The sequence below is a fragment of the Amborella trichopoda genome, chromosome 9, assembly GCF_054954075.1.
Source record: "Amborella trichopoda isolate Santa Cruz 75 chromosome 9, AtrichopodaSantaCruz75HAP2 v2.0, whole genome shotgun sequence".
Lineage (NCBI taxonomy): Eukaryota > Viridiplantae > Streptophyta > Magnoliopsida > Amborellales > Amborellaceae > Amborella > Amborella trichopoda.
This window is the reverse complement of record NC_142344.1, coordinates 53,011,896-53,032,681: the sequence shown is the minus strand read 5'-3', so window position 1 is coordinate 53,032,681 and position 20,786 is coordinate 53,011,896. Positions and strand designations below refer to the sequence as shown.

Genomic DNA, 20,786 nt, shown 5'->3' with positions numbered 1-20,786 from the left:
CAGCCTGTTTTGATATATTAACAATGGAAATGAAGCGTGGGACATTATGTTGAGGCATCCTCCCCTGAACCACCGAACCGCGAAAGTTGTTAATATCTATAATGCTAAATGCAGTGCAAATTTTACGCCGAAGATTTTTCTAGATGATTTTCAAGATTTTTAAGAATTTATTCATCAAGATTTCTTAAAGTGTGTAATCATCCCAATCATTCACATAAGGCATTTCATAAATAAATTGATTAAATCAGCATTATTCCCATTTTAGCCAATAAATAAATTATGGGGTGCATTTCGGTGAATTTCACAAAAATTTCATTCCAAAAAATTTACCTTATCATTTATTTTGTTTGATTCCTATTAGATTTTCAATTGAACTTAGACCTATTTGACCACCTATTTAAAGCAATGCGCGCTGGAGTTAATGTATTTAAGTAATTCATTTAAATTCACACCAAATTTGTAAGCTACAATCTTGAAATGAAAATAGGGACATTACTAATGCATGGGTTGGCTTCTCCTAATTTTATACAATTAAATTTCAAAAAATCTAATTGAATCTCTATCCCACATTTAATCACAAATTATCCTTTAGATATTTAAATTTAATGGAGTCCATGCGTCTTTTCGGAAACGTTTGGTATGCGTGAAAATATTATTATGTGGAAGAACTCTCATATCAAGTGTGGAGTTTTGTCTTCTTAATTGGTTGTCAATTATTGTGAAAATTTTGTTGCGGTTGATTGCTATGAAAAAATTTATTTAACTATTTACATGAGCGAATTTTTTTACGTAAAAAATTTTTTATAAAAATATTTTAATATCTAACGCAATAAACCACAAACATGTAAAGAGAGTGGGAGAGGGCGCTTAGTGGCTAAGACCACGGGGTAAGGGCACTAAGGAGTAGATTGGGATTTCAACACACCCTCTTAAAAATAAATAAATTTCAAAACACCCACTTAAAAAAAATAAAAATAAAAAATCTCCATAGCATTGCATTCAAAATGTTGCAGCAAATACCCTCACCAAAACAAAATACCAAAATAGGACCAATTTTTTGCAATTTGCTCTTTAGCATTGTGAAAACAAATTATGGTCTCCTTTGGTGTATAATGTAGCATGCATACTAGGAACATCCACCATGCGACCAGCTTCCGATCTCCACCGACAACATTTGGTGGGCTGTAGATTCTCTTTTGGACTACAATCTTTCCATATGCTCCCCAAGGAGCAGTATTTCGCCATATCTTAATGCAACATGCTTACTATAGGAATGGTACAGTATGCTCATTAGCGAGCATGAAGCACAATACCTTCTTGTGGGCATGGAGCATGGTATAGAACTCTTGAGCGAAAATATTTTGTTTTATGCTCCCTTCTGATCACAAACCATGGTATATGATCCCACTCAAACAAATCTGTTCTTGAAACTTAGCCAGCCTCTAGAACTAAAATTATGTTGTATTTTTATTGGTAAAAAAGAAGAAAAAAAAGTTATGCTGTATAGAAGAAGAGGAATTGAGCTGTGGTTTATGCTGAATCAGTCTATGCTCTCTCATCCCTCTCGAGGTATATACTATTAATATTTGTGCTCCTTAAGTTGATTAGGACCTCTATATAAGTCAGATTAAAGAAGGGGAAGCTCCCCGTAATATAAATACTCTTAATATTTAGTAAGAGCAAGTAAGACCCCTGAGTCTTGTCTCATAGTAGAGTAGCTAAGAGCTTCTGGTAATTGAAAAACATAAGGATTGGTTGTCGGGCTTCAAGGGATGTCCTTTTTTTTCAAGGCTAAGGGCTCTGATCTAGATTTTTCTCCTATAACACACAATTGGATCACTCATTCCTTGTCTACTCTTTCCCTCTGTTTCCACTGTTGTATAGAATTATTCTAAATACACCCGTGACCACCTTTCAAATGTGGTTTTCCTTATTTTATTAATTGCCATTACTTGTAAACAAGATAAGGTCTTATACTCTGCACTGTAAAACGTAGGAAAGATCAATCAGTACACCACATAGTTTATTGCATAAACCCCATTCCCAAATGCAGCCTTTAACTACCTAAAATAGAAGAAAATCCGCAAAATAATTTTTTTCTTAAACTTCAGTGAAAAATCACGAGAAGTATAAATATCATGTTAGAATTCAGCCCAAATATGAGAGAAACTTGAGAGGTTAAAATTGGACCAACCCAGCCTTGGCCTTAGCTAGGACCTCGTCCCGTTAGGGTTGCCATGAGCACCACAGGCCGACTGGGCGGAAGATGCCCTCGCTCAAGCCTAACTCGGCCCTCCTACCACATTTTGTGGCTCAAGTACTAATTTTTTAGGGCCGGGCCACCTGACCCATCACCAAGTCTACTTAAAGATGCAAGACTTGTTGATATCAATGCAGGACATAAAGCAATAGGTTGTGACATATGAACTAGTTTGGATGCACATGTATGGCCGCACTTGACATAGTAAAACCAATATAGTGATAAAACACATTAAATGGTATATAAATCAAAAGAATTATATATTATGAGACCATTTTTTCTTTGGTGTGGTTTGTATAGAGCAGAGGCTCTAGACCATCAAAGTAAAGCCAACCTTCAAATAGTATTGAGAAATATAGTTTTCATATTAGAAATTTTTGTGATAGCCGTAAAATATATTTTTTATCTTTAATTATAAAAAATTAAAGCTTAAAAAATAGTGTAGATCAAGCAGATTTATAAAACTTGAAAACCTTGAAAATTGACGGTCAAAAAATGCATTACAAGATGCACTATTTTCAAAACTTGAAATCAAATTTTTTTTTCTCTGATCCATGTATCTCGCTGTCGAGATGATCAATTTATATTTAGGCATTAAAACGACATCCTCTAGTGAAATTTTTTAGGTTGGCTCTAATTTGATTGTTTAGAGCCTCTGCTCTATATAAACTTTTTCTTTTATTTTTTTGGTATAGAAAAAAGTCACATCAACTATAGCCATTAGATTTGAAATTTGGAGGGCGACGAAAAAAAATTTCTTCAACATTGTGTACAATCAATGATGCACCCTAGCCATCTAATTGCATGGTCCGGATAATTCAAACTTCATCAAAATACAACATTTGGCATTGGACATATAAGATAACTTTGTCAGTGCCTTATACATATAATCAAAATAAGCCGAGAGTTATTGTAGAAGTGAACTTTATCACTCCATCATTCTTAACATGATCAAAATGACAAAAAATGCATCAATAATTCATTACAACAATTGAAGTGCCGGACCTATGAAGAGATCATAAGAACCGCCCTATCTTCCATAAAATGATATCAAACTTTATTATTTATATATATATATATATGTAATACTTGTTTGGTTTCAAACATAAATGTTAAGAGTCTCTAAGTTGCTTAAGATTGGAAGGAAGCTATTAGTATCAAACATGTAAGCCAAAAGATTTCATACTCCTGAAGGAACATACTGTCCATCTATTCCATTGAGTAGACACATCCAACATAGCCTGCATGTCCTATTTGAGAATTCAAAAGCAGCGCCAAATCTAAAAAAATAAAAAAATTTAGGGTGGGAGAGGTATTTTGGTCATTTAAACAAGAAGGACCATCTGGTCAAATGATAAGTGAAAGGGGCAATTCAGTCATTTTAGGTACATAAGACATTGGGGGGTCACACGCGAATGATTAAAACTTTAAAAGGGGATGATAAAAGTCTCGACGAGCAGTACACACACATGAAGGGGGAGAGAGAGAGAGAAAAAGAAGAGAGAGAAAATAAAAGGGAAGAAAAGGAGACAGGAAAATGGAAAGGGAAAGAAATACAGTGGGGTTCAGTCGAGTTAGAGAGAGAAACAAAGAGGCATGTGGAGGAACTTAGAGAGAGAAAGACGCCCACATATTGCTCTCTCACTCTAAGTTAGAGAGAGAAACACCCCCACATATTCTCCCCTTCACTCTAAACCCGGCGGCTATGCCCACTGCTCTTGCCTCAGTGTAAGAGCGAGAGTGTAGAGAGAGAAAGTAGGGAAGCACGGACTGTGAGGAACATAGGGAAGACCCAGTTGAAAACCGGCGCTCAGAGCCCAAGCAGGTGTAATCAGGGTGAAGAGAGAGAAAGTCGTCTAGAGAGAGAAATATCGATGACCCAGGTGGTGGAACAGAGGTGAGAGGACCTTATGTGAGGTGGGTTGATCAAAGGTGCGAGCTTTATAGAGAGAGGAGATGGTGGGTCTCGCGCCGTGGCCGGGTTCGAGCTCCTGGCGAGCTTGGGGCTCGAGCTGTGTCCCCTGATGTGAGAGAGAGTGCCATGGAGGAGTGAGAAACGGGCTTTCTCTCTCATGGCGAGCACCCCTGGTTTCGAAGACGATGTCTCTACAAAAGCAGTGCTCAAGCGCTATGAAGGCTTGACGACTGTCCGCTCGAAGGCCATTAAAGGCAAGGGAGCTTGGTATTGGGCTCATCTCGAGCCCATCCTGGTTCAAAACCAGGACACTGGAGCGCCCAAAGCTGTAAAGCTTCGATGCTCTCTCTGCAACTCTCTCTTCTCTGCTTCCAACCCTTCGAGAACCGCTTCCGAGCACCTAAAGCGAGGAACTTGCCCCAATTTCACTGCAAATCTCCCAAAACCTCTCTCTAGCTTCCCCACCATTCGCCCCATCTCACCATCTTCCCTCTCTACCCCAACTGCTACCTCTTCTCACCACTCTAGAAAGAGAAACCCCGTTCACCACCATCAGCATTCTCAGCCCCAACCTCTCGCCATGGTCGAATCCTCTCGATTTTGCGAGGTGGTTTACCCCACCCCTCTGATGCTATCGGGTGGAAAAGAGGATTTGGGTGCTCTTGCTATGCTTGAGGATAGTGTGAAAAAGCTCAAGAGCCCAGGTGGTAAGGCCTCTCCAGGCCCTGTTCTCACCAAAAACCAGGCCGAAACAGCTTTCAACCTTCTCAGTGATTGGCTCTATGAGTCTTGTGGTGGTGTGTCTCTCTCTAGCCTCGAGCACCCTAAATTCAAGTCCTTTCTCTCTCATCTAGGTGTCCCCCCGATTTCTCGTAAGGAAATTGCAGGCCCAAGGCTTGATGCGAGGTATGAAGAGGTGAAAAACGAATCGGAAGCGAAGCTTAGAGACGCCATGTTCTTTCAGGTCTCTTCTGATGGTTGGAAACCGAAACCCCATTTCTCTTCTCCCTTCTCTTCTTTTGGAGAGAACTTGGTTTCGATCACAGTTAACCTCCCTAATGGAACCAGTCTTTTTAGAAAGGCAGTTTTCACTACTGGCTCTGTTCCTTCAAATTTTGCAGAGGAAACACTTTGGGATAGCGTAAATGCAATTTGCAATGGTGGGGTTGTTCAGAGATGTGTTGGTATAGTTGCCGATAGGTTCAAAGCCAAGGCTTTGAGGAATTTGGAGTCTGAAAACCATTGGATGGTGAACCTTTCTTGCCAATTCCAAGGGTTCAATAGCTTGATCAAGGATTTTGGCAAACAGCTCCCTTTGTTTCGAAAAGTAGCTGAGAATTGCCTAAAAATCGCAAATGTCTTTAACTCGAAAGCTCAATTGAGAGCTGGGTTTGAGAAGTCGCAGTTGCAGGAGCTTGATCAGGTGGGGCTGATCAGAGTCTTGCCAGAAAACCATTTATCAGGTGGGTTTTCTGGCGAAAACTTCCCTCTGATTTGCCCCACTTTAGAGGACATCATGGCCACTGCTCGAGCTCTGCAACTTGCTGTAATGGATGACTCCTTTAAGCTTCTTTGCTCACAGGATCCTCTTGCCAGAGAAGTTGCAGATATAATTGGAGACATGGGTTTTTGGAACGAATTAGAGGCAGTTCTTTCTCTCACTAAGTTGGTCAAGACAATGGCTCAAGAGATCGAAACCGAGAGGCCTTTAGTTGGGCAATGCCTGCCATTGTGGGAGGAGCTTCGCACCAAAGTGAAAGAATGGTGTGTCAAGTTCAATGTACAGGAGGGGCAAGTAGAGAAAGTAGTGGAGAAGAGGTTCAAAAAGAATTATCACCCAGCGTGGTCAGCTGCTTTCATACTCGACCCTCTCTATCTCATCCGTGACGCGAGCGGTAAGTATCTCCCTCCCTTCAAATGCCTCACACAGGAGCAAGAGAAAGATGTTGATAAGCTTATAACTCGATTAGTTTCAAGAGAAGAAGCTCACATTGCTTTAATGGAGCTCATGAAATGGCGCTCTGAAGGTCTCGATCCTTTATATGCACAAGCTGTTCAGGTTAGACAGAGAGACCCTATTACCGGTAAGATGAAAATAGCAAACCCACAAAGTAGCCGGCTGGTTTGGGAAACTTGTTTGAGTGAGTTCAAGTCTTTGGGGAAAGTAGCAGTGAGACTAATCTTTCTTCATGCTACTTCCACTGGTTTTAAGTGTAATTGGAGCTTATTGAGGTGGGTTTACACGCATGGGCATTCGAGGTTGGGAATGGAGAGAGCTCAAAAGATGATATTTATAGCTGCTCATTCAAAGCTTGAGCGTAGAGACTTCTCGAGCGAGGAGGAGAAGGACGCTGACCTCTTTGCGAATGGTGAGGACGAAGTGCTAAATGAGGTTTTCGTGGATCAATCTGTGTAACATTTGTAGGATTTATTTGAATTCTTTCTCTTACTCTTCTTTCTTTCTCTTAATCTTATGTCTCTGTTGCCCTTTCGTTTAGGGGGTACTTTTTTACTGATTTAGTTAATGGGTGGGGAGGAGCCCTAGGCTCTTTGTGATGTTTAACCAGAGGAGGGATTGGGGGGTAGGGGGACAATAGAGCTTTCCCCACCCAAACATGATTTTGGGTTTATTGAGTTTGCTAAAAAACTCCTGTTGTTTATAGAAACAAACAAGAGATAGAATGTTGAAGAAAACAGATGTAGCCTTTTGATCCCTAGAGGACATTAATAATAATTATGTGGAGGGAAGGTTCTTCCTTGGTTTGAGATTGAGAAAGCTCTGTTTTTTGGCTCCATGATTGCTATACCTTTCTTTGCCTTGCAGCTTCCATTGTGGTCCTCTCTCTCTCTCACTCTTTCTCTAATTTTCTTATTTGTGCTGCCTCCCATCTGATTCGTTCTTTATGCTTCTCTTATTTGTACAGAACACTCAGTTCATTTTTATTGGACCTTCATGTAACAACTTCATATATCATTATTTTGAATTTATGCAGTTAGTAACTATTTAGCAGGTTTATGAATATGGATGAACCATGTATAGGGCATCTGCCAATCTGTGTGTTCTTTTCTCAGTTTGATTATTTTGTGGAGAAATTTACTCTTTAGTTCTTGTCTTCGTCAGAATGCTCGTGATTGCTAAATGAAAGGGACACCGAAGTTCTCTATGAAATGTGTATAAGAATCACTACCTTATTCTCAGTTGTCACCCTGTTCTCACTAATTGAGATGAAGCATTGATTTTCCTAACCTCTTTCCTGAGAGATTCCTGAAAGATTGATCTTAGTCGCGATATGGGCTCATCCTTTCAATTTTGCAAAAATGAAGATACGTCTGATCATTCTAAGCAGTTCGACTAGATGTTCGTGGAGTAAAAGTGGTTCAGGATTCAGTTCCTTCACATTTTCTCAGCTTCAAAAGTGGTTTGCATTCCTTACTCTCTCTCTACACCCATCCTTTTCTCTCTCCACCGAATTTCCTTCCAAACTAGGCTCCTTCAGTGAGTAATATGCTTCCAAACTGGGCTCCTTTTGGACCCATTGTACCCATCCTTTTCCTTCACATCATGAGAATCATAACAATCCTTTATTCGGTAAGCCGTTCTCGAATAGCTTTACTGGTTCACATGGCAGATAATGTCAATATGGGAAGGACTGATCTAAATAGAAGCCTGCATTCTTACAGTTGGACCTTGATGTATACAGGTTAAAGGAGTCTTTACTGGAAAATGCCACCATATTTATTTCTCTCTAAATCCTCATAAATCAATATGATGGGTTCTCTTGGCCATTCCTTTGCAAAAGTACATCCATGTTGCCATCTATTTAGTAGACATGGACGGGTTTCTCTGAACTTATATTGGGAAGGAACCAGCCAGTGAAGACTGTATTTTGATGGACCACACTTTAGTTGGGTTTGATTGGATTCCCTTCTATAAATGGCTCCTGCTGCTTCCGAGTTTTTAGTAATCAGATCGGCATCGAAAACATGCTCCACTTTTGGTTGATCCATCTCTGTCTTTGCAAGGACTTGTGGTAGAGAGCGAGAAAGAGAGGAGAGATAGTGGGATTGAATCTGGTTGTAGTTTTCCTTTTTATGCTCTCATAATGAAGATACGTTTTAGTTTCAGTTTCCATCTATTGTTTACCTCCAATTTATGTTTCGATAGCAGTTCCGAATCGAACTCTAAATTTGGGCTGCATCTGCCATATGCACTCTCTTTAGATTCTTCATGTGTGCTTTGAAGCGTGAAATCTTTCACAATTCTTTTCGAATGACCGGCTTTTCTGGATTCCTTACCAAAATGGTATTCAATCTAACTGCAAAATTCTGCTGAAGCCACGTTTGATTTCATGCATTTGCATGTCGATTAGCAGATTTGGTGAAAGGGAATTTACAAAGCCTGATCTTTCTCAAACATGGGAGGACCCTGAAGCTCCTCTTTAACGATCAGGGAATATGATGTTTCAATTTTTTAGAGAGAGAAATGTGGATGAATTCACTAGGTGACAATAGAAAGTGACAAGATAGAGGGGTACTGTGAGAGCCACTAAGGTGGTAGGAACTTGTTGTTTATAGAAATGGTTGTGATGCTCAAAAAGTGTGCCTAGATGAAGCACAAGAATGGCAATGACTTAAGTTCAAAAGCAACAAAATGATGCAATTTTTGCAGGTTTTCTCTGTGGTGATACTTGGATCAAGCCATGGTAAGGGTAAGGTTTATCAGAGCTGGTTGGGTCAATGGCGAACCAGATGGTTGTATCGGTCAACCTCGGAAGAGAGATAAAGAGAGGAGATATAGAGTAGAGAGCGAGAGATCCTCCAAACCAGTGTAACGCCTGGTGTGTGTTTTCTGGTCTCTATGGAGTGGACACCCACCATGAAAGCAGTGGATGTCCTTCTCAAAGCTTTTGTCTTGGTCAAAGAAAAGTGGGTTTATGGGCCTCCCTTAAACATCATCTGCTGATGACTGTCCCATTAGGCTTTTTACATGGGCTTACATGGGTTTTGAGCATTTCACATCAGGTTTAGAGAGAGAGGAAGATCTTTAGTTGGGCATACTTGGGTTTTGAACAATTAATCTACATAGATTTTTAGTTGGGCCTGTGAGTTTTGAACATTCTTGAGAGAGAGAACCGATGATCATTAGAAATTAAAAGGGCTCATTAAGGCATAAGCGGGATTGTCTACAAAGAGATTATTTATCTTTTACATATGGAGGTTACAATCGTTTCTATTCATTATATGTCAAATTAGACGACTTGAAATGAGCCACGAAGTCCAAAAACATTTTTTGTTTTTTAAGAATTTAATGTCTATTCAAAGACACGCATACAACCCCCCATTTTGATATTTAAAAATAATAATTATTATGACTTCCATGTACAAATAATAAATTGTCTCTTTGCATACAACCGTGGAGAAGGAAAGAGAGAGAATCAATGAGGAAGCAGATAGAGTGAGTAGAATTGGAGCACATAGAATCACTAAAACCAGAATGTGAGCTGCTTTGTTAAACCTAAAACCTAAAATCAAGGATGAGAAACAGCATATTCATGGCTTTGAGGCCAATTACATTCTATACATGAGATTTTGGTAGCGAAAATTTCAGTACTACATGAAAGCATGAGGTTGGGTCATGATTGAATTTATTATTATAACAAAACTTACTACAAAAAACCAGTGTCATGTAATAGTGCCTGAAATGGCAACTAATGATGCCATGAATGAGGATCCAAGAATTAGAGAGAGATATAGAAGTTTTTGATGCCATACGTGCCCCTCTCATTTAATCTTCACCATATTATTTCTGCTATGGATTCCCTTTTCTCAGTGGCCTGCACAGTCAGACTCTCTCCCTCTCTCTCTCTCTCTCTACAAATTAGCGAAAGAAATCTGACTATCACTTGAACACACTCTCTCTCTCCCTAAGGAATGTGATAAATCAGAACCATCATTTGATCTGATATAAAGCACCAGACAGCAAGTTTTGAACATTATGCTTTCAACCCTTGAAATCAGCGGGTTAGAATCATGAGTGCCTCTCTCTCTCTCTCTCTCTCTCTCTCTCTCTCTCTCTACACATATGTGTACAGAGGGGGGGGTCTCAGAAACTAAAGGCATGATTTCCTCTGATCATATGCAACCAATTTTGGATCATTGCTGTGATGTTTTCAAAGATCAAATAAAACTACCCAACATCTACAAATTCAATCTCTCTCTCTCTCTCTCTAGTTTTTTTGTTTTTTTTTTTTGGGGAGGAATCTCAGAAACCATGGTCATCATTTCTTCTGATCATAAAGAACCAGACAGCAAGTTAACAACAATTTTCACCTCCCCAAATCGAAAGGTTAGAATCATGGGTAGCTTAGCAACCACCCCATTAACTCTTTTCTCTTTCTCTCTCTAGAAATAGTGTTTCTCTCTCTAGAAATAGTGGGGTAAAAGGGTGAAAGAATACAAACTTTGGTATTTGCCCCAAAAAATTACCCTTTATGTAAAGACAGTGGTGGCTGTCGGCAAAGCTTACAATACTGACCCCTCACCAACTTCAATCCTTGCCCCCCTCCCTCTATTATTATTATTATTATTATTACCATTATTATTATCCTTATTATTATTAATTAACTTTCTTCCCTTTTTTGTAGGGTGAAATGCTTTTCACTGTTTGCTCTCTTCCCCAACTCATGGCTTTCTAAAAGCACTACAGTAATCAGTAGTGTTTGGGTCTAGAGAGAGAAAGACATAAGTCTCTTTTTTTTTTTTTTCCCTAAGAATCTCCGCCCTTTTATTGCTACTTCACCTTTTTAACTTTAAATTACTAAACCTAGATAACTATGAAGTGTATTTTCTGGTTCCTCTTTTGATGTTACTTTCAAAAGGTCATACACTGATCAAATTTTCGGCGAAATTTCGGTTCTGGCCCTAATATTCCCCTTTTCTTTCTTTTTTTTCCCAAATCTGACCTCATTTTGAGAAAAGCATGTGGCTTTTTTGGCTGTAAATCTTAGGAAAATATACGTGAAATTTTAAAAATATATATTTTTATCAAGGAAAATTTGGTCTTCAAATTCTAAGTGCGCAATTAGATAGGAACATACCTTTGGTCGGTTCCAGTTTCGGTCGGTTTTGGCGAACTGGCTGTGTATTTTTAAAAAATTCAAAAAATTATATAAAATCCAAAAAAATAAGGGATTTGGTTTGTAATACATTTTTTTAATGTTTTTCTTTGATGAAGATTGGAAATTGTTTTGGCCACTAATACTTATTTTTATATTTTTCCATCATTTCAGAAAATTTTAAAAATACCGTTATGCACAAATCAACTATTTAAATTTTTTTTTTTTTTTTTAATTAATTCTCAACTTCATTTGAATGTGCTTTTGTTTAATCATGTTTTAAATATTTTTTTTTATAATTTATTAGATTTTTTTGTATTTTTATTTTTTAACACTTTTTTTATCACCCGGAATTTGCCCAGTTACGCCGATTGAACAGGCTGGTTTACTGGTAAGGCCGGTTTAACCGCTTCCTGCCCCATGTCCGATTAACTGTTCTTGTTCGATTTTTCCTACAATGATTTTTGTATTTTCGATACATGTTGCATCTAGTATTCCAATTTTATCTGTTTTTTTTGTACATTGCATTGAGCTCAAATTTTGTTTGTTCATATTTCTTGCCACCATACTTCTATAATAATAATAGTAATAATAATTAAAATTTACCATAATATCATGCAAATTTAGAGGCATTTTAGTCATTATAATAATTTTATTCATTTATAATTATTATTTTTATATTTTTTACAAGTGCATTATGGTAAAAACTATGGACACCCATAAATTAAGTTTAATTTGATTCATAGAGAAACACTAAAATAAATATGATACATGCTCTGAAAAAGTGGGATACAGCTTAAAATAAAAAATATTAAAACTATTCACAAAAATACAAGTGACATTTACCTAAATTTTCCAAAATATTTTACCCCAGTCCCATTTCATTTAAACAAATTACCGCCCTAGGGTTAAAAAGTGGTTAAGGTAAAAAAAAAAAAGTAAAAGAAAAAAATTCAAAAAAAAAGTGGTTTTCTTTTTTATTTTTTATGGTCAAGAATAAGACGAAATGCCAAAATCTAGGAAATGATATCAAAGGGAAAGAAGTTATATTCTTAACGAAAAAGACAGGGTGTCGGGTAGTTACAGAACTAAGATTTAAAATAGAAAGAGTTGTCCTAAACATTTTTTAATTTCGTTTGAATTTTTCCCATTTTGAAAGCGCGTTGAATTTGAATCTTTGGCAACTAGAAAGAGATTAGTCATGAACTTGTAATTTATCATTTATATAAATTCTCATGAGAATATGATTACAAAGAAGTACACAACTCTCTCTCTCTCTCTCAAACTGTTAACTGGAAATTATAGAGAGCTCTCTCTCTCTAAAATCACTTGATAGGGAGATTTTCTCTCTCTACCGAGGTTTGTAACTCCAAAGAAAAAGGAAAAAAACAGAAACAAAATCCTTAGGCGATCTTTTTGTCGACAAATGTTCCTATTACATTTGTAGTCTTTAAAGAATGAGAAGTCGAGAACCAACTATGCAGGATGTTCCTGTTACATTTGTAGTCTTTAAAGAATGAGAAGTCGAGAACCAACTATGCAGCATGTGCACTGATAATTCAATTATTATTTATGTCATTAGTCCGATCTTTTATAGAACTACTAGTATTATATATGTCATTAGTCCGATCTTTTATAAGAACTACTAGTATTATATATGTCATTAGTCCGATCTTTTATAGGAACTACTAGAGAACTCCCTCTCTCTCTTAAATGACTTGAGAGAGGGAGTTTCTACCAAGGTTTGTAACTCCAAATGAAAAAAGAAAAAAATAGAAGCAAAATGCTCTAATATTTCTCTCTTACGGTAAAATATTATTCTATAATGCAAAAGAAAAAGAAAAAGGAAAGAACGAAAAAAGCAAGACCTCCACTATTTCCTCTACTATTTCTTGAAGATAACAGAAAGTCCTTGAACCTCTTTCTCTCTCTCTAAAAGCACACCAAGGTTTATCATTTCGGGCGAAATTTATCAAATCTTATCTGCCGGATCAGCTATCTAACACTTCACCATCTAACAATTTCAAGTATTTTCAACAGTTTATAGCCATTGTTATATGAAATTTGATCAAGAGAATGATGTGTTGTTTGAAAGTATATCTACTGAAAAGATACTAAATAGTTTAACTCTAATTTCTCATTTGATATATTTTCCATGTTTGAAAGGAAATGACAATCATGGCCCTCTAGATGTCTCGTGGGGCTAAAGCTCCATAACATCTCTCTCTCTTTCTCATGCACACACAAGAAAATCAAAGCTAATATTCTTGTATTATGTAATTATGTCTTAAAATGTAATAATAAAATTATTGACCATATTTACCCGTGAATATTGTAACATTATTTTGTATGTTTGTTATTATTGTCATTTTTTCTCTTGTTTTTTATATTATCTTTTTCTCTTTATTGACAAGATTGTTTTTTGCATTATCATTGATCCATCGAATTAGGTTTTTCACAACAATTATACGTATAGAGGCCGCCTTAGACTTGCATGTGTACATGGTGGGTGTATATATATATATATATATATAAAAGAAAACACTACAAAACACAAAACGTTTATAGATGAAGTTCTACAGTACTTCACATACGGCTTTATCATTGTCAAAAGTTCATCTCACGGCCACATATGTCTGCTAGTATTTGAATTTTAATATTAGTTTTACAAATCATATTGATTTGAAATTTTGTAAGTGTATGCGGCTTAGTGAGTGTGCCTGTATAAAATATAAAACAAATAATTTGGATGATAAAAATAATCTAAAATACCTTTATAAATTTTCAGGGGTATTTTATCATTTTATTTTATAAATATTATTTTGGTGCGACTTGATGATATGTACACACGTTTCAAATTTTAAATAAATCTGATTTGTAAAATAATTATTAAAATTCAAATACTACCAGACAACCGTGACCGTGTGATGAATTTTGGATGGTGATGAGATGTAAGTGAAGTATTGTAGAATTTTATAATGTTTTTCAGATATATATATATATATATATACTAAACTTGCATGTATGCATGGTGTGTGTGAGAGAGATGCAAAGCTTACTATATATATATATATACATGGTGTGTGTGAGAGAGATGCAAAGCTTACTATATATATATATATATATATCTCTCTGCTTGGCTCAATATAGTTGCAATAAACAAAGGAAAAAAAGGGAAATTTGAGAAAGCGGAAAGTAATAAAATATGAGTTCTTTTCCCTCTTTCATGTATGGTCCCAATTCAAGAGACCGTTGGGGTTGAGGAACAGGGAGTCAAACTTAAATTTAAAGCCCTCATTACTATTTAAGGAAGCCAATCATTCCCAATGCTCAAACCCTAGATTTCCTCTTTTTCTCTTCCCACTATTCTCATTCAACTATTTCTCCATTTCTCCATCTCCTTTTCCTTTTCCTTTAGTAGAGTAATAATATGGGGATTCCAACTGAAAAAAAACAAAAAAAGCCCTAAGAAACTTGAAGTCATGAAACAACATCAACAGGTCATGCCCCCACACACAAGTAAACTAAGAATTCTTCAATTTCTTTCCATTGTTTTTCATGGTTTAGAGAGAGAGAGAATCATTTATGGATCATTTGCTACCCTTGGAAGCAACCTAAAAAGTTCATCATTTTGGTTTGGAAGATGACTCTCATGGTGGCTTTCCTAGAACAGCATAGGTTGGATGTCCCTGAATGAACACAAGATGATCTAGACAGCAGAAAATGACAGATTTATTTTACTTTAACAGAATTTTTATTTTTTATGTTTTGTGCTTTTAGATATAGATGATGAGAGTACAAAATTTAATATCTGCATATCTCCTATTTCTTTTGAAATTACGCGAATCTGACTGTTTGCCTTGTTCTCCCATGGTGTGTGACAAGAAATTCGACTCGTGATCTTTCACCCTTTTTTTTTTTCACCATAGGGGAAAGGGTGGGGTGGTTCAAGTGAAAACCTAAGAAGCTTTCAACTGTGAAAAGATTTTGTAGGGCATGTCCTACCCTTTGTGAGCAAAAGCCATAAATTTCTTGAACTTATTCCTTCATGACAAAGAGCAAGCACCATTGCATGGGGCTCCTAAAGCATCGATAACCTTTCACATGGCCTCCACTCCACAGCCATAAATACCACCTCATATATAATGGTAAAACTCTCAATTTTCACAAATAAAAGGTTTAGGTAACAAATAAGAGGTTTAGGCATAAATTAGTCATTTATATAACAAAATATGATATCATTACAGTACAAATAGGGTGGTTGGTTTAGACTTAGAGCTATAATAGCAATATTCTAGTAATAAGTGGTAGCCTCTCATTTCACTTTATACCATGGGTCATTTGCATGTCACATGCAAGTGTCCCTAACACATGTATTGATGGTCGAGTTCTTGGACCTGTCACATTCTATTATGACAATTTTACCCATGAATGTTAAAAAAAGTAGAATTATCAATTGCATTGAGGGTTGTGAAATTCGAAATTGGGTGGTGGATTTGCCATTAGTGTCTCACTCCAGATCTGGATCGAAGATTTCTAGTTGAATGAAACGGTTATTTATGGCAAAAAAAATAAAAAATTGAATCCAGTAGAACCGCAAGGTTATCCGACTTGGATCTCTGATTCTAAAAACAAATTACTTGAGTCTTTGACAGAACTGGACGATTCCCATCAAGTCAAATCGATTCTTAGTTGAGTAAAAGAACGAGTAACATCACCTACTAAATATGATCCGAATTGCCGATTCCTATCAGATTAGCGATTTTTCAAACACTGGTTATATTCGTTGGACCTGCATGCAGCCATATGAGATTGATATGTGGTGGTATATCTTGTAAAGTTAAAAATTGCCAATTTGATTAAATACAGTGTTTTAAAACCCAAACAAGCGACCATAATCTTTCGCCATTTGTTCATCGCGGGCTCGTCAGTTCCCCTGGTCTTATGTATAGAAAAAATAACAATAAAAGCCACTAAAAAACTGTGTGAATTGGGGCAAAACCAGGGGGTCTAAGACCCAATCCAATACCTGACCAGTTCCAAGCTGCCTCAAAGATTCCAGATCTAAATCGGCATCACCTAGCCAGATGTGCGCGGTTTGTTATGGCAAAAAAATAAACTGTAAAAGCATAAAGAAATTTCTAAAAAATTTAAATCAAGTGAAACCCTAGGTTCTCTAACTTGGATAGCTGATTCTAAAGACAGAACTCGTGATTCCCACCAAGTCATAACGATTCTTCATTGCATGAAAGAATTGAGCCGTCAGCTGCTAAATCTGATGTGAATCACTAGTTCTCTATCTGGATCAATGATTTTTCAAACACTAATAAGATCGGTTGGTATATAAATTTGAAAATTCAAACACTAGTAAGATCGGTTGGTATATAAATTTGAAAATTGCCGATCAAATGTAGGTGTTTTAAAACCCAGACAGTGGCCTGAATTGCCTTTCATTTCTCGCTTTTTTATATATAGCAAAATCAAAAAATTACCAAGAGCTGAGGGAACTAGGGCAAAAACGGTGGTACAATCTCTATCTCCCATTTTCTCAAAAATTCACATGATAAAGTGCATCTATGACCATTATGTTTTAACAGCTATCATTTTATTTTCTCATTTCAAACCTTAATACAATGATAGGTGCTGATCGGTTCCGACCACACCAGGCCAAATCTAAATACGGGTATTTTGAAGTTTGAAAAGCATAAGGCACCCTCTAAAAACTTTTTGGAGATATAGTTTCGGTGTCGAAAACCTTACGATGAATTTAAAATCTATGTTTATCCCTTTCATAGAGATGAGGTAAAGCAACCCAAGATATTATATTTCCATTGTGTATTGATACATGTCAATACATCTGGATTTGGGATATTAAAAAGCCTAAAGATTTCCTCCTTCTGTAGGAGTGTACTATTTATTTACTCCCTCGAGCAAAATTTACTCTAAGGATATTCTTTTGATCTCAAGTTTTGGGGATGTGATAACCCTAAAGAGAAAAAAAAAACACTTTACTCTCACTCTCTATGTGCCTAAGAAAAATATCATCCCAAGATTGCACCATTCCAATTTTTGGATGGAATGATGTAGATGTTTATAAACTCAAAATTGGATGGAGCCCGAAACTTGAAGAAGAAAAACTCATAAATTATTGTTTTGCCCCTAGAGAGTAAATGTATAATATGCTCCCAAGGGAGCATAGTGTATGCCCTCTATAAAAATTGTTAAAGCATTAAGCCTCAAATCCTAAACATCTGGTTACTGAGCTTAGTATCGCATGAAAACACAAGTAATATAAAAAGTTGTACAAAGCTTATGCAAGTGATGTAAAAGGTTACATAGAGCTCATCCACAATTTTGAACATAGATGAATTGAAATTTGATGCAGTTTCTCTCTAAATTTTTTGAAATAGTTTCTCTCTCGAAATTTGATGTAGTTTCTCCATCTAAAAACTTTGATATAGTTTCTCTCTAAAACAAATTTGAGATGGCTTTTCTATCGACAAAATTTGTGATGTCCTCTTGCTCTAAAAATTTAAAATTTGAGTTGCTTCTCTCTTTAAAACCTTTGAGATAGTTTCTTTCTAAAACTTAAAATTTGATATAATTTTTCTCTTTAAAAATTTTGATATAGTTTCTTTCTCTACAAATTTTGATATAGTTTCTCTATCTAAAAATGTGAAATTTGAGTAGCTTCTATCTAAAAATACTTTGAGATAGTTTTTCTCTCAAAAAAATTTAAGATAGTTTCTCTCCAAAATTTTGAGATAGTTTCTCTCTCTAAAACTTAAAATTTGATATAGTTTCTCTCTCTAAAAACTTTGAAATCATTGCTCTCTCTAAAACTTAAAATTTAAGATAGTTTTAGTTTCTCTCTCTGAATATTTTGAGATAATTTCGCTCTCTAAAAATTTTAAATTTGAGATAGCTTATCTCTCTCTAAAAATTTTGATATAGTTTCTCTCTCTAAAAATTTTAAGGTAGTTTCTCTAAAAATTTTGATATTGTTTCTCTCTAAAACTTGAAATTTGATAAGGTTTCCCTCTAAAAACTGTCGGACAGTTTATCTATCTAAAACAGAAAGTTTAAGATAGTTTTTTCTCTAAAAAATTGAAATTTTAGATAGTTTCTCTATCGAAAAATTTTGAGATAATTTCCTTAGCTTCTCTCTCTAAAATTTTTAAATTTGAGATAGCTTTTCTATCAAAAAAAATTTAGATAGTTTCCTTTCTAAAAATTTGCTATAGTTTCTCTCTCTAAAATATTGAGAAAGCTTCTTTCTCTAAAAATTATGAGAGCTCTCTAAAAATTTGGATTTTAAGTAGCTTCTCAATCTAAAAACTTTGAGATAAATTCTCTCTCTAAAAAATTTAAGATAATTTCTCGAAAATATTGAGATAGTTTAACTCTCTTTAACTAGAAATTTGATATAATTTCTCTCTCTAAAATTTTTTGAGATATTTTCTCTCTCTCTCTCTATTATTTAGAATTTGATATAGTTTCTCTCCCTAAAAAATTTTGAGATATTTTCTCTTTCTAAAATTTTTTGAGATATTTCCTTTATCTAAACTTCTGAAATTTGATATAGCTTCTCTTTGCAAAAGCCTTGAGATAATTCATCTCTCTAAAAATTTTAAAATAGTTTTTCTGTATAAAAATGTTGAGGTAGTTTCCCTAAAACTTGAAATTTGATATAATTTTTTTTAAAAAAATTCAAATAGTTTTTCTCTTTATAAATTAAAATTTGAGATAAGTTTCTCTTTAAAACTTTAATTTTGAGATAATTTAATTCTGACCCAATGAGGTAAAATAACATTACATAATTTTGTCCCAACCTCTTGAGGTAGGGAGTTCTTTTCGTATTTAAACGTACGAACTAAATATTTGTATTTTGTCATATGAATAAAATTTCTAAGAATTATTTTCATTGAACCAAACAGCCCCTTAGGTATGCTCTGCTTCAAGTTCATCCACCAAGATCAATATGATACCCAATAATTAGAATATTAAAAAAAACAAATTGACATATAGAAGTTTTAAGTATTTATCTTTAGGTGAGAGGACTGCTACGATGAAGTCAAACGCACCCCACTCCAATGCATTCCACTGTTTAAGATAACAGCAGAATGTTAAGTCCCTGGAAGCTCTAATTAGAGCATTTGTGGGTGGAATCGAGGAGGTAAGAAATTTCATCTTGTAAAAAGGAATAAGGTATGTGCAGCTAAAAGTAGGGGTGGCAACACATCGGATCCAGCTGGACCCAGACCCGAATAGTATTCGAGTCTAAAATTTGGACCCATACATAGACCCGTCAGATCCCAAGTCTCTACCCCTCAAGTCCTTGGTCTAGTTGGATCCATTGCCAGTCTATGACTATGAGTTTTTTTTTTTTTTGCTAATTTTTTACTATTATATATCCTAATGACTATGAACTTCTTTTTTTAAATAATATTGTAAATATTACAAATATTGTAACAATATGAACACTTAGCACATGCCTAACGACACATGATTGCCATCATATACCCTATGACTACATATGTATGTCGGGTCGGGTACGGCTGGACCCAAACCCATATCCAAATAGCATTCGGGTCTAAAATTTAGACCCATACCTGAACCCAAGGTCAAGTATACCCGTCAGGTATACTTTATGGGTTTTCAAATGCCTAATGATGGACTGTGTATTTCACACTTACAAAATGCTAATGACACCTTTTTATTTTGTGAAGCAAGTATTGACCAAGTTGATAGAATTGCTACCTTCTTACAATGTTGTGAAATTGCATTAGGTATAAAAGTTAATTTCAATAAATCTTCAGTTATTGGCATTAATCAATGATATTGTTGGGGTGTTGGGCTGCAAGATAGACTAGTTCCCATTTTGGTACTTAGGCATGCCAATCTCATATGGACGTATTCCTATGGCAGTATGGGATAGAATCATTCAAAAGATTCAATCAAAATTGGATTTATGGAAGTATAAGTACGTTTTTTTGGACAGAAGAATATGGTAAGAACCTGCTTGTTGAATCTCCCAATTTATTAAATGTCTTTCTTTTTTATTCCCCCAAGGGTGGTTAAAAACATAGAGACTTTAATGGGTAATTTTCTATGGGGGTCCTTTGATAGCTCTAAGAAGTTCCACCTCCTTAGATGGGAAAGAGTGTGCACTCCTATTAGAGATGGGGGTTCGGGTTTTAGGAAGATATCCCTAGTCAATCAAACTTTATTGTGCAAATGGTGATGGTAGAGTCTTAATTTAAAAAATCATCTTTGGTATAAAGTTATTGCTGCCAAATATGGTGTAGATAGCTTTGATATGTGGGTTGGATCAATGAATGGTATTAGGGGGATGTCATTCTGCTGGAGGTCTATTAATTATTGTCAGCCGTTGATACAAAGGGATATTAGATAGAACTTGGGGAATGGACAAAATATAGCTTTTTGGCATCATAAATGGATAGGGGATTCACCCCTTAAATATTCATTCCCTTTG

At 35.7% G+C, this 20,786-nt stretch overlaps 1 protein-coding gene across 1 annotated transcript; it reads left to right on the top strand.

Annotated features, from left to right (window-relative positions):
* The first annotated feature begins 3,444 nt into the window (after positions 1–3,444).
* LOC18441552 (uncharacterized) lies at positions 3,445–6,941 on the top strand. Its single transcript, XM_006851782.4, has one exon. The coding sequence runs from the start codon at positions 4,333–4,335 to the stop codon at positions 6,589–6,591; it is 2,259 nt and encodes a 752-aa protein (XP_006851844.1). The 5' UTR covers positions 3,445–4,332; the 3' UTR covers positions 6,592–6,941.
* Positions 6,942–20,786: the final 13,845 nt, after the last annotated feature.

Bases quoted from the DNA above. Each gene is read 5' to 3' on its own strand.
- LOC18441552 (XM_006851782.4), top strand. From the start codon at position 4,333: ATGGCGAGCACCCCTGGTTTCGAAGACGATGTCTCTACAAAAGCAGTG.